Source organism: Neolamprologus brichardi, chromosome 7 (genome assembly GCF_056152115.1).
Source record: "Neolamprologus brichardi isolate AB-2024 chromosome 7, ASM5615211v1, whole genome shotgun sequence".
Taxonomy (NCBI): domain Eukaryota; kingdom Metazoa; phylum Chordata; class Actinopteri; order Cichliformes; family Cichlidae; genus Neolamprologus; species Neolamprologus brichardi.
In genome coordinates this window covers 61,117,486-61,132,976 of record NC_142110.1, presented here as the reverse complement: position 1 = coordinate 61,132,976, position 15,491 = coordinate 61,117,486, and the positions used below count along the sequence as shown (strand labels likewise).

The window sequence follows — 15,491 nt, the reverse complement described above, 5'->3', positions numbered from 1 at the left end:
GTGCATACCATTTTGGCTCTGTTTAAAAGCCAGAGTTAGCTGTGGAAAAGAGGCCGTTTTGATGCACATGGAGCACTACTATGTGCCAATTGTTTATCTTTCTCCAAACCAGTTATTAGTCATTCTTTCCTTTCCATCCAAATAGTTTGAGGGAAGAACAGTAAAGCAGAACTGAAAAGCAGCAGCAGAATTTCATTTAGTTGTGAATGAAACTCCTATTTTCTTTAAAACCCTTTGGCCCAGTCTCTGACCTATGATTAACTAAGCATCTGCTGGATGTTTTGGAAGAGCAGCAAGAAGAGGAAGCATCCTTTCTACATTCTACAGACTCCTGACAGACCTCCTGAGAGTGTGGCAACCACAGGATTTTTCAGCTAGAAAGGAGAATTCATGATTGACAATGATGTCCTTTTTATGCAATTTTGTGTTAGTTTTCCACCATCCAAAAAGTTCTTTTTCCCCCCTCTCTCCACAGATTATTTTCCCACAAGTCTGTGGGATCATCAAGATATTTATTTTAAGAAATGTGAGATAATCCTTTGGATTCTTTTTGATTAACAGTGGTTTTTGACTCAGGACTGTCCGATGGATCCCTTTTTACCCAGCCTCTTTCTTTCTTACTGTTGGGTCATGAACACTGACCTTAACACGGCCTAAATTTTAGTCATCAACTAATAATTATGCACCTCCATGTGTACATCCACATGCCTGCCCTTTTTTCTGTGATCGCACACTTTTTTCCATGCAGAATTTACATTATAAAGGACTAATGCACCTCAAACAGAAAAATTCAAGCGGACATCGAAGTTGAATAATAGGAATAACTTCCTATTGGGTTTCCAGTTGTCCATGTCAACAATAGAGTTTAATAGCTGGAGTAAGTTAACATTCGTTTCCGCTATATTTAATCAGGCTGACAACAAGACTTCGTTATCATAGGTATAATAAAAGCTTACTAACAACAGTTACACCAAACCAACATCCTCCTAGCATCTTACATAAGGTCTCTGAACATCAATAGAGTGAAGGTAAATGAGCAAAGAAAAAACAAAACATCATCATTAGATCTTTTGTGTCTCTTGTGTAAGCTTACTTTGACCATTTTGCAGTTAAGTGAAAGACTGTAAATATATAAAAAGAACCTGTTGGTGTAGCAGTCGGAAAAGCCTCGCAACTGTTATTAGCGTCCTCCATTAGCTCTGCCACAATATGCTGTTGACTTTTGTATAAGCAGAGTTGTTAATATTACTATATACTAATCTTGTTAATAATTTTGGCTCCTCACTGCGTATGATTCTGGATACTGTAGATCCTGTGAAAAAGAGAGCCTCAAATCACAAGTACTTGGCTCCCTGGTATAACTCTCAAACACGTACCTTAAAGCAGATAACTTGTAAGCTGGAGAGGAAATGGCATATGACCAATTTGGAAGATTATTTAGCCTGGAGAAATAATTTGCTGCTTTAAAAGGAAGCCCTCCGTAAAGCTAGAACATCGTAGTATTCATCATTGATTGAAGAAAATAAGAATGACCCTACGTTTCTCTTCAGCACTGTAGCCAGGCGGACAAGATGTCAGTGCACTGTTGAGCCAACCATTCCTTTAACATTAACTAGAGATGACTTCATGAACTTCTACACAAATAAGATTTTAACCATTAGAGAAAATATTACTCATATTCATCTTACAGATGTAACAACCTAACATTCTACAGCTGCTTTCAGTACCATTGACATTCATTTAGTCTTTTTCTCCAATTGATATTTGGGAGTTAACTTCAGTAACTACTTCCTGCAAACTATCAACGTGTCTGCTCAAAGAAGTCCTAACATTAATGCTTCAATCTTTAATAGTCAGCTATGTAGCACAGACCTTAGCGCTGGCAGTAGTTAAACCGTTACTTAAAAAGCCATCTCTAGACCCAGCTGCCTTAGATAATTATAGGCCAATCCCCAACCTTCTACTCACCTCAAAAATTCTTGAAAGAGTAGTTGTCACACAGCTAACAGATCATCTGCAGAGGAATGGCTTATTTGAAGAGTTTCAGTCAGGTTTCAGAGCACATGACAGCACAGAAACAATTTTAGTGAAGGTTACAACTGATCTTCTTATGGCCTCTGACAGTGGACTCATCTCTGTGATTATCCTGCTAGACCTCAGTGCAGTGTTTGATACGGTTAACCATAATATCTTATCAGAATGATTAGATCACGCTGTGAGTATTACAGGTAGTGCGTTGCAGTGATTTGTATCAGATCTATCTAATAGACTCCAATTTGTTCACGTAAATGAAGAGTCCTCTTCAAACACTAAGGTTAATTATGGAGTTCCCTTAGGCAGTATCATCAGAAGGCATAGCATACATGTTCACATCCAACTTTATCCATCCATGAAGCCAGATAACATACTCCAATTAGTTAAACTGCTGGATGACCTCTAATTTTCTGCTTGTAAATTCAGATAAAATAGAGGTTATTGTATTTAGCCCCGAAAATCTTACAAATATGGTATCTAACCAGATTCTTACTCTGGATGGCATTACCTTGGCCTCCAATAACACTGTGAGAAATCTTGGAGTCATTTTTGACCAGAATATGTCCTTCAGTGCACATTTTAAGCAAATATGTAGGATTGCCGTCTTCCATTTACACAACATCTCTAAAATTAGAAATTTCCTGTCTCAGAGTGATGCTGAAAAAAAACTAGTTCATGCATTTATTACTTCTAGGCTGGACTACTGTAATTCATTATTATCAGGATGTCCTAAAAACTCCCTGAAAAGCCTTCAGTTAATCCAAAATGCTGCAGCAAGAGTACTGACAGGGACTAGAAAGAGAGAGCAGATTCCTCCTACATTTGCTTCCCTTCTTTGGCTCCATGTGAAATCCATAATTGAATTCAAAATCCTGCTCCTCACATACAAGGTCTTGAATAATCGGGCCCCATCTTATCTTAATGACCTTGTAGTACCATATCACCCTATTAGAGCACTTCACTCTCGCTCTGCAGGCCTACTTGTTGTTCCTAGAGTATTTAAAAGTAGAATGGGAGGGACAGCCTTCAGTTTTCAGGCCCCTCTTCTGTGGAACCAGCTTCCAGTTTGGATTCGGGAGACAGACACCATCTCTACTTTTAAGATTAGAAAAAAGGACATTTTTAAGCTTAAAGCATATAGTTAGGGCTGGATCAGGTGACCCTGAGTGTTCCCTTAGTAATGCTGCAATAGGTGTAAGCTGCTGAGGGATTCCCATGATGCATTGAGTATTTCTTCTTCGGTCTTTCTCACTCACTATGTGTTAATAGACCTCTCTGCATTGAATCATACTTGTTATTAATTTCTGGCTCTCTTCCGCAGCATGTCTTTTGTCCTGTCTTCCTTCTCTCACTCCAACTGGTCGTGTCAGATGGCCGCCCCTCCCTGAGCCTTGTTCTGCTGGAGGTTTGTTTCTTCTTGTTAAGGAGGTTTTTCCTTCCCACTGTCACTAAAGTGCTTGCTCATTAGATGATGATTATTGTTTTTTTTCCCTGTATGTATTATTGTAGCGTCTACTTTACAATATAAAGCACCTTGAGGAAACTGTTGTGATTTGGCGCTATTTAAATAAAATTGAATTCAATTTACCGAAAGTCAAATGTAATCAAAATACTACAGTTCTGATAACCTTTGACTTCAACTGACAAGTTCATCAACTTAAAAACTTAAAGCAATGAGTTCCTTAATGTTTTTAGGTTCTGCTAACTTTACCTGACAGATTTTCAGTGGGACTCAAGCAAACAGAAACGGTTTGTTCGTTTGTTTTTAAACCAGGATTAACATATATTGCGGGTCATTGTCATGTTGGAAGACAAAGCAACAACTCAAACTGAATTCTACTGTTTACTACTTGAGGTTTTTTGTTTGTTTGATTGTTTTGCGGTATTTTGTTTTATGCTGCGTTTCAGTGTGGGGAATGTGTTGTTTCAGTTGTGTCCTTGCCTTTCTTTCTCCAAACATAAGCAGCGTCTCTATGGCCAAACAACTCTAGATTTATCTCAGGTGACCAAAAGACGCTTTTATACATAATGTTTCTCCAGATTGTCCTTAGCATACTTCAGTCTGGTTTAAAGGAGTCTCTTCTGCAGAAGTTGAGCTTTTCTTGGTTTCAGTTTTTCAGGGGACTAATAATATTGACCCTGGTAATTTTTTGTATTTTTCTAAATAATTATTTTATTGTGCAAAGAAAAATAATGTATGTTTTCTAAAGAAAACTAATATGTTCAGAAATGCTATGTTGAAAATCCCTTGCTCTGTTAAAAACTCACAAAAGAAAAAGAGTTACAAAGGTAGAGAAATATGCACCATAAAAAATAAGAACACATCCTGGGACACTTTAACAGGATAATTACGAACAGGCTCAACAACAGTGCCTGTGGCTCCAAATATCTTACAATGTAAACAGACATTGGCCGGGCAGATGCTGGACTTCAGCAAGACTGAAAACATCCGTAATCTCTTCCTGGAGACACAGACCTGACAATCCACATTTCAGTTCCTACAAGCAACATATTTTTAATTGTGTGTTCTGATAAGATGTCATACACATTCAAACTACTTCACAAAAGCTCTGGCCTTGAATAGATGTGTTGATGGGATGGACCCTCTCTTACTTAACAGACAGATTATGTAGCACATTTTAACAGCTGATCCAGCCAGGTAACCAAAGAATTGAGAAAACCTCCCAAATGCAATAAGGGAGTATAATCTATGATGTGTTGCTCTGCTGCAGACTAAGTGTGTATGGCTAAGGAAATCAAGCCAGACTAAGAAATACATGCTCTACCTTCAAGTCTCAGCACTCTATAGATATATTTATTTTCATAAAGAACTTTCTTGGGAGGAGGGGTGCTGGTGGAAAATCCACTGTAAACTAGAAAAATCTAAATGATATTTTAGTTAAAGGTTCGTCCAAAGCCCAAAGTAAGAAATCCATCTGCTTACAGCCTCTTCACCACCACCAGCCCCAATTTTTGCCAAAAGCCATCACATTGAATGTGACTGAAGACCCTCACCAACTTTAGTGGGGTGGTCCAAAAAAACATTTATCCATTTGCAAGAAATATGTCTTTGGTGCACAGCTGTTGTACATATTTAGCAGCACAGGTAAATGAAACTTTATATCATTGTAAGTTGGAACCTTGAATCTTTGTGTAAAAGAAGATTTGTGTTGTCTGGATATTGAACTGGTAGCAGTTGGAATATGCCCATATTACATAAATTATTATCATTATTACCCTTGACTTTAAAAATGTGCTACGGGACAGAACTTAACCTTTTAGCAGTATCCCAGCTGTCCCACTAAAGAAAACAGAGTACTAGACATGTATTCATGTATGCCACCAATGCAAACAGTGCCATTTCAATCCCTCCTTTGCATTTCTGACCAGTCTAGTCCAGCTGACCCCAAAGTATGTTCCTCTAGTTAATTGAAAAATCTGTATCCTCAAGAGTTGCTAGGATGTGAACAAATGAAACTATTGGGGCACTGTAGGAATGTTTTGAGTACCTACTCAACTCGGCTTGACTCTTTCCTTTTCCTTTAAGTGGTACAACCTGTTACCAGGTACTTTTTTTTAGTACCAAGGTTTTTAAGGCCAAGGTTCCAAGTGATCCGAAAATGTGACATCAATAGACTGCATGCCACCTATTGGCTAGTCACTGATGTCACTCAAGTCATGAGAGCAATGCATTCACAAAAATCAAAACCACCATTTAAAAAAAACAAAACAAAATACAACAAAAACACAAAACAACGTAGTGGTTCCTGAGTCTGACAAAAAGCCATACACCTAGCAGCAGGTATAGCATCGCCTTGATGTGCTCCATTGTTTTGCTGTATTTGTGTCCCGTGCAAATGACTTTATGGACTTTTGCCCGCATTGCTAATAACGACATTAGGTGGTACTCAATTGTAATATAAAACAGCCAAATCAGAGTAGAGCCGAGTCGAGTCGAGTAGGGAATACTGGAAAAGGGCTATCTGTGAAACACATGAAGAGGACATTACCAGTTTTACTGGATCTCTAACAAAAAATATGAAATTCCGTGAACACAAACTCATACCAGCTCTGACTGTTGTTTTGAGAACAACAATCCCTGGATCACCTGGATCAAATTCATAGACTCCTACAGGAGGAAGCGGGGGGCTAAATTTGAGCCAATTAGCACAAGGGATTTGTGGAATTTTATTTTATTTATTTATTTATTTATTAGTCCTGTATTTATCCAGGTAAAAAACTGATTGAGATTAAAAATCTAGTTTCCAAGAGAGACTTGGCATCATGGCAGCAAAAGTCAAAGTGTGAAATAGCCTGAAATAAATGACTGGGTTTAAGGTGAGAGACACCAGTGAGCAGCCTAGAGAGAGCAAATAAGCTAAACAATTTCTTTAAAAAAAAAAAATCTAACAGGATTAGTTCTGCCTCCTTCCAACCACACACCTCAACTGCATTCAGTGATTTTGACCTTTTCCCCTCAAAGTGAACAGATTGTACTGGAAGGCCAACACCAAAACTGGGGTTGTATACAAGAAGGGAAAGATCCTTCAACATGTGCACTATTGCAGATTTTTTTCATCTGTCTGTTGTAGCAAGTTCTGCAGTCTGCAAGGAGAGCAGCACAGAGGCTGACGTCACCAACAAACTGAAGAAAAGACAAATTTATCAGAAAAGCTGTGCCTTGTGGTTTCTAACAAACTGGATACATTTGATGATGTGGTTGACGTAGCGACGACTAAATTATGCTTCAGCAGGAAATCTATGTCATAACCAGAAACCCCTTTAAACACCACCTTCCACGTACCCTGATGTGCACCTCCTGAGAAATGTAAGGACATGTCAGGTCAACGCAGCCTGCAATAACCGAATAGCACGGAAGGTTGCGGTGTAGGGTTAAGAGGGGTTTCCAATTACCTCGCAAGTTACGACGTAGATTTCCGCGTAAGTCTAAACTGGGTTTAACTCTCTGAACAACTTACTGGACAGTCAGCAGGGCACTTCCCATAACAGGCTGATATAGCAATGGGGCTACAAGGACAGCTACAGGAAACTTTTCATACCTACTGCAATAACTCTGTACACTGAAGCACATCTGTTTGGCAGATAATCATCTGTTCTTTCAACCAAGCCACAAGTGTGATTTCTCATTTGTATACAAAAAGCTCCCTACTTTGGGAAACTTTCTTTTGCAGCCTTTTCATTGTTCCTGTTAAACTAGTCAGTATATTCCCTCTGATACAAAATGTCTTCCTTGTTTATACTCCACACATCAGCACTCAGACATATACAGATTGCTGAAGCAACACATTTTAGCATTAGGCCTCAACAGTCTGACTATTTCATACTGCTTTCACTACTACAAACATGTGTTTTCCTGATCCTCTGGTTTCACCTAGTCACTGGAGTAATGGGGAGATGTGAATATTATACTTGCATGGTTCTGTATGTCTGAAATAATTAAAAAAAAACAAAAACACACAACTAACATATGGACCGATACATCTATTTTTTTTAAATAATCAACCATCTTTATCCAGCTCTTAAAAGTCCTGTTGTATTATTCTGTCAAGAACAATGAATGACGTGTCCATCTATATTTAAGGATCTGACAATTCAATCACAAATAAAGATCTTTAAGCTTCTGAATCTGTTGTATTTCAGTAGAACAAAATGTTTTGTGGCTAGAATACATTTTTAAACTGTCATTTGACATGATTTGTTACCATGACAACAAAAGAAAGAGAACTGTCCACTCCATTTTATCTAAAACTGCATGTTTTCTAATCTTAATCAAGTGGGTTTGGTACCTTGATAGCACCGAACAACTAGTAAAACACACTTTTGTGGAGATAGTATAGGGCTGTTTTTTCTCCAACTGCCATGAAAATAGGGTAAATATTTACTGAGGATATTTAAAAGATTGGTTATGATTGTTTGTAGTTTATTTGCTCACATCTCAGCTTCTTTTACGTGAGGTTGCTATCAATTAAATAATTTTTTATGAACGTTCACTCCAAAAGTGGTATCAGTGATCATTGGCTGCAGGCTAAAAACATGTCCAATTTTATAAGAAATGACCTGCCTGCCTTGAGGCCATAGTAGGTTTGAAATGAATTAGGTTTTGTTAGCGCTTACAACACCTAACTAAAATTATGGTTATGGGTGGTTCTATGCTTTCTGAAAGACTACAGAAGATGGCTAAATTAAAAATGTACAGAATGATTTTAAATCATTCTGTAAGTTTTACAAAACAAATTCAGAGGCTGTTAGCCGATCCAACAAACACTGTTTCAAAGCACATTAAAGTCTTTACACCTTTTACTTTCACAAGCCTGTTATCAATGCATCTGTGGACTCCTCTTAGTCTCAGTAATTCCAAGCATGTCCCTTTTCAGCCTCCTGTGTTTAACTTTAGATAAACAGCCGGTTCATTTCATACAATCCCTGCTCTCTCCAAATATGAACTTGAGAGACATGAACTGTTAACATAGGATACATGTCTGTAGCTCACTTTGCAGTACTGCAGTATAGATGCAATAGGGAGGATATTTCAAGTCCTAAACTTTACACTCATTTTCCTTGTAATACAGCTGTTTGACAAGGAGAGGGGTCAGAGGGCATCAGACTGACAAAATAATAATGCAACCCTGTAGTGTTTCTGAGGATTTGGTATGGCTCGTCACCCTAAAATGCATCCAACTTAACTAAAGACCAGGAGTTCAAGTTTTTTAGCCTGACATCAATTAAATATGCTTGTGGATGTATCTAGAAATGTAAAATTGAACTCTGCTCTGCGTATTGTCAGAGAGACTGAGATTCCCATAATGAAATAAAATATAGCAGTTTTTCTGTTTCTTTTAAATTCTTCTTTGAAATCTGTTCAGTATCACATGCATTGTTCTTAGCACATATGAAATTCCTTAAGAATGTCAGAAAATATATCGTAGTATGGTTAAAGCAGGGATCCAACACATTGCAATGCCTCCATTTTAAAACTTTAAAAAGTCAAGTTAAAACAAGAACAGAGTAAGTCGAGGGTTATGTATGTACAAATGTATGAGTTTTAAAACTACTAAATGGAAAAAAAGAACTCATTTTCCTTATCCCCACCCCACGCAAAAAAAGAGAAAATCCTTAATGTTCTCATCTATTTATTTATTTATTTATTTTTAAATCGGAGACCTCTGCGCAGCTTCTTCATCCTAGTAGCCAGAGTTAAAAAGAAATGCCGCGACAACGCCAAACAGCAGAGAGCAGGAGGAGAATGTGCTAATCATTTAGCTCTCTGCACCCCACCCCCACCCTTTTCCCTTAATACCAAATGGTAAGTCCTCAGAGCGAAAGCTGAAAACAGGAAATCTGCAGAGCTCTCACCTCCCACAGGGGGAGTAAATTAATTAGCATGACTGACAAAGACGTGAGATCACCTCGAGCTATGCGTTCAATTAACATGACAACTACATAGTGGTCCTTTGAGTCCAACACAAGCACCCCTTTTTATGAAGACTAGGAGCTGCAAGAACACACGTCAACAAGCTGAAAGAGGACAAAGAGTGCTTAAGTGGTCACAGATACTTACGGGAGACCCCCCCACCAATCCAACACACACACACACACACACACACACACACACACACACACACACACACACAATCCTTCCATTTAAAATCGTGAAACGTGTATATTTAAAAAATATAAATACACAACTACAAAATTCAACCAGCATAAAGGGCAAAGTTCGAAAAGATTAAAGGAGAGAATGTATAAAAAATATTTAGAGAAGAATCTTCGTTATATTTACTGTGTGTGTCCAAGTTTGGGTAAAGTAGGAAATTTAAGCGGTAGTAAGCCATCCGTGCTCTCTGCGAAAATATTGGTATTCTCTTTAAACAACGGAAAGTCCATTTCTAAACAGATCTCTTAACTCGGACTGCAAAAGCGGTCAACAAAATCTATTGTGTGTGGAGGAGTGGAAACAACGTGGAAACATCACAAACTCAAGCCAGAGAATTCTAAATGTGTAGGACTCTTAAGCAAATCTTTACCTACTGGCCGGTCTTTATGTTGTGTAGCCCATCACTTCTCACCTTAATCCAAATTCTTTTGGAGTTTGAAAGAAACTCACCTTCACATTTCAGACTGGGCGACAACACAAGTATCCAGAGCAAACTCCTTAGGAAGGTGACCATGGCGTACGTTTTCACTAAGGAAACTTTACAACAAGACTGATAACTTTATTATCCCACTGTTTGAGCCGATGCTCTTCTTTTGACTTCTCGTTTTCTGTCCACAGTCGTAGCTGGAGAGAAAGCTTACTTTCCAAATCGTCAGAGAGTCAGACGCGAAGGTGCGGGACAGATGCGGGTTCGGAGAGGGAATCAGGCGGTCGTTCATCCCATTTACAGTCCACAAGAGAGACGGGCTGAGCGGCTGCCTCTGAGCTGCTAGTCCTGCGTTGGCCTCTGTCCTCGCGTTGAAATGCGAGCAGTGACGCGCACATGAAGTGCAATATGGCAAACCACGTTTTAGGAAGAGTGCACCATCTAGAGACAGAACCCAAGAATCCTAACAACCAGACTGCCAGATCTACAAACCTTATCCTGTTAATAGCCTATTTACAAATACAAACATTAACACGGGGAATCTAGAGTCTGCAGTGCTCATTTTGGGAAAGCAAATATATTAGACACAGCGTAGCGTTCAGACCATACCTTTGCTTGTTACAACTGCTGGACAGACCAGGTTTAAAAAAAATCTGGTAAATATTTCATGGTTCTATCATTTTGCATTATTTTAACTCTATTTTATAGTTTGGCATCTGAGTTATGTGTAGTAGTTTCTTGGTCAAGTCACAGTTATTTTCACTGTAGTTCCTGACTTCTCCTTTAGATCATTAGGTCTCACTTCTATTCTTTGTTCTTGTCATTTCTAATATTCATATTTGTGGATTTTCTTTGTTTCAGTTCTCAGGTTCTGTTTATTTCCTTGTGTCATTCTGCCTCCCCTTTGCCTTGTGAAGTCTCAATCACATTTTTTGTTATTTTTATTTCATGTGTTTCATGTTTAGCTTTGCTTTCTTTCTTAACTGTTACCAGCTGTTTTTCCACTGGCTTCCTGACCACTTGTTATCCCATACTTGTATTTATTGTTTCACGTTCCCTTTGTTTTTTGTTATGTCCTCCCTCGTGTTGTGAACTCCATGCATCTGTATTGATTCCACACATCTCAGTAGTGATGGCAGAGATAGAACATTATTTTGAAACATTTTAAACACATCACTTATTACATATGGTGACCAAATAAATGTGATTTAAAAACATTGCACTCAATAAACTGCAATGTTTTTGTGTGTCTTGTGTCTTTTTGTCTCTAACCTTTGTGTCGGTTTATAGTATTATTTCTATGGATGGATATTTTATTTGAACCAGTCAGTATTTGCATGGGGCTCTTCTATATATTTGAGTATTTTTTATTAAGAAAGACAATCTGTTCAACAGTACTCAAGCTGAGAAGGTTTCATGTCTTGCACTCTCCTGCTTTGGAGAATATTCTTTCACAGGGGGACTGATGTGGCTGGAGTGGAAAGCTATGTCTTGATCAGGTGGAATAGATGAGAGAATATGGTGGCATGCTGGGTTCAGTAATCTAGAGGGTTATCTCCTCTTGGTAGATATGAGGCTGAGGGATAGTGCTGAACCTCAACAGAAGCATCAGCAGTAAGACTCTGTTTTTGGTTGGTTTCATCTACCCTGCAGTCAAAAACGTCCCACGGCCTCTCTTGATGATGTTCACTTGCCTCTTGTACTATAGTGGCTGATTTTGATGGTACACAAGCACTTGTTTGCGCTTGAGAAGTTGACTGTTTCTTGGTCAGCACTGTTGAAAGGAGTCAAAGTTGTTTTCAGGGAGGACAAGGCTGCTGCAGCTCGTTCACAGGCGCTGAAACTTATTTAATAATAATAATAATAATGGATTGGATTTATATAGCACTTTTCAAGGCACCCAAAGCGCTTTACAATGCCACTATTCATTCACTCTCGCATTCACACACTGGTGCAGGCAAGCTACGGTTGTAGCCACAGCTGCCCTGGGGCAGACTGACAGATGTGCTGTTCCATCTAGTCTCAACTTCCTGTAGGAGAGTTTCTTAAATGGTTTTTTTTCACAAACAAATTCAGTGTGTGAGCAAAATAAGGCATGTGTCACACTTGTAAAAGTTGTGCACAGGCTATCATGTTGAGCACATCATCAGTGATTTAACATGTAACCTCGTTCTGTATCCCCCCATGAATGCAGAAGAACAACCTTGGCTTCCTTCAAATGCTCAGTGGCGTGCATCACCAAATATGTTAATTGAGGTCCACATATACACTACCAGCCAAACAATTTAGAACACCCCAGTTTTTCAAGTAGGGGTGACGTGGTAGTGCAAGTGGCCCCCGGGCCTCAAGTTTGAGACTCCTGATGTAGAGGAAGTGGCTGATGATTGTGCCAGTAGTCAGTATCTGTAACCAGTCTTGTCAGGGGTGTCACTTATGCTCAGGCCTATGCAGAACAGCAGTGGGGACTGAGCATCTCCTGGGTAAATCTAACACTTGGTGATGACTTGTGCTATTGTGCTAACTAGTGTTTTTCGCCACATCCCCACTGATTTCCTGATGAAGGATCTTAAGGGCTTGTTGATCTTATACAGTTCTAGGCACTCCAGAGTTCATGTGTGAGTCATAGACTTTCTTGTAAGCAATCCAAGAAATGTTTTGCCCCTCTGTTTTTTCTGTTAATTCCTTTTTGTGCCCTGCTCATGTGTTGAGTCATATGCCTATTTATCTTAGCCGCTATGATGTCTGAAAGAGCTCCTACTGAGTCAGGTTATTGGCTGGTATGTAACTAACTGCAGTTAGCTTCTTTAGATAGGAGGTGTAAATCATATCAGGGCCTAGTGCTGACCAACTCTTCATGCTTCAGACCCTTTCTTGGATGTCTGGCACTGTTCAGAGAGGTTGCTGTTATGATCTGCTCTAAGATCTGCAACCCACTGAACATTAATGTTATGGATGGATTACTCCATCTGAGCACTTAAAGCGCTTTACACAACTTGCCTCACTCAGCCATTCACACCCATTCACACAAGCAGTTTTTTTCTATGCTTTGTCTAAGTGCTTTCTATCTAACATTCACATGCATTCATAATCTGATGGATGCATCAGAGAGACTTGGGATTAGTATCTGGCCCAAGGAATTTTGGCATGCAGACTGGAGCACACGGGGATGAAATCACCAACCTTTTGGTTAGTTGGTGAACTACAGCCACCTCAGGATTATGGCAGGAATATGCAGGCAGTCCCTGGAGTATGAAGGAATTGATATCATGCATGATATCAGATAGTTAATCCAATAGCTAATATAATAGCTAATACATGAGCTAACAGGAAAGGGAAAAGAGAGTAGAATTTTAAATGTCAGAAATAAATCTTTGATTTGATTTTTTTAATTTGGAATTCAAAAATGGTTTTTGAAATGAGGTTTTTATTGAGAGTTTTTTACTGGTATTGGGTGGGCTCTGAATAGCCACTTGAAGTGTTCACTTCACAGGAGTACTTTACTCCCTGGTATAACTCACAAACTCACGCCTTAAAGCAGCAGAGGTGGCAAAACGTACAGATACTTTTGTCAAAAAATTACTCTGGTAAAAGTTGATTCAATTACTTTAGTTAAGTAAAAATGAAAAGCACAGGCTCTGAAATTTACTCTAAGTAAGAAAGTAAAAAATAGTTCTTTTAAGGATGTTTCTACCAGCAATTTTTGTGAAAAGCTAACTCAACCTTGTGCTATATAAATACAATAAAAGTGTGGCAGGCTGTGCTTTGTGGCTCAGCTGCAGGGAAGTGGTGGAGCAGCGGGTTAAGGGTGTGGTGTCAGGGGAGGCCGAACCACATAGCTGTCCACCATCACCAGGTTATGCCTATTTCAGTGACTGAATCTACGCATCATCAGCTTAAATTCAAATGAATCTCTGCTATCCGTTATATAACCCAGGAACACCGCATCCATAGTACACCAGTATAACACACGGTTCTTTACTTTAAATTGCAGTTACATCACAAAACAGAAAACTAACCTGTTTATATTGCATTAATCTGCAGAGTATTTTCATGCAACCCTTCAATAACAAACAGTTTGTTATATATTAGTGTGTGTGTGTATATATATATATATATATACATATATATACACACATATATACACATATATATGTGTGTATATATATATATGTATATATATATATATATATATGTGTGTGTGTGTATATATATATATATATATATATATATATATATATATATATATATATATATATATATATATATATATGTGTGTGTGTGTGTGTATATATATATATATTCTAAACTTCACGCAAAGAGTTTGTCTGTTTGCTGATATTTGTTGAGCAGACAAACATTGCATTTGATATTACCTGCCATGTTACTTCCTTTATGTTCCTCTTTTTTGAAACAAACTAAATGCTGGAGTCATTTTGCTATCTGGGTATACATTAAATATATGATTTTTTCTCTTCTCTTTAGGCTCAATTCAGTCTGATGTTCTAAGGTCCGCAGTCATGTTGAATAATAATGCCGTTTAAATGTCTCAAATCAAAAGTAAAAAGTTGTTAGAACAATAAATGTTGAGGTAAAGTACAGATAGCTAAGGATGGGAATAGAGTACTGGTTCTTGTAGAGAATCAGTCCCCAGTGGTTCACTTCCTTGGAATTGTTCATTCCTATCAATCGCCCTTATTAGTCTTACTTGCACTTGCAGCTGATTTCTGTCATGGTCTGGTGAGTCACAGTATTTTTCCACACTGTCTGCTCTCCTTTTCGGGGCGGAGCAGTCATCGCCCGTCCAAGTATAACCACCTGGAGCTGAATTTGAGCTGTATTTAAGACCAGTGTTCTCCACCAGCCTTTGCTAGACTGTCTGCTAACCTATGTTAGTTCATGGCTTCATGTGTCTCGTGTTTATTCATAGTTTTCATACCTACCTTTGCTCTCGTCTTCTCAGGTGTTCCCCGGAAAATCATTCATCCTCGCAATTTAATTATTCAAACTTGCTTTAATAAATAATAAAAAGAGGAAGTGTTTTACTGGTGATTCCTCAAGGTGGATAAACAAACACCCCGTCTCAGAATTAAAAATAAATATGCTAATGCTAATAAAAACGATTTTATTACTTCTAGGTTGAATTATTGTAATTCGTTATTATCAGGTTGTTCTAAAAGTTCTCTGAAGAGCTTCTAGCCAGAAAAGTTACAGGACATTTCTATTGGATTCCTTTTATTGGCTCCCTGTTAAATCAAGAATTTAAAAATCCTCCTTACATACAAGGTCTTGAACAATCAGGCCCAATCTTATCTTTAAAATCATAGTACCATACCACCCTAACAAAGCAGTTTGCTC

General features: G+C 38.4%; 1 protein-coding gene across 1 annotated transcript in view; it reads right to left on the bottom strand.

Annotated features, from left to right (window-relative positions):
- Positions 1-10,499, bottom strand: part of ror2 (receptor tyrosine kinase-like orphan receptor 2) — a 39,744-nt gene extending 29,245 nt beyond the window's left edge. Inside the window, exon 1 of the mRNA XM_006797381.3 lies at positions 10,160-10,499. Within this exon, the coding sequence (XP_006797444.2) occupies positions 10,160-10,223 (64 nt within the window). The 5' untranslated portion in view covers positions 10,224-10,499. The remainder of the gene's footprint in view (positions 1-10,159) is intronic.
- Between the last annotated feature and the right edge of the window lie 4,992 nt (positions 10,500-15,491).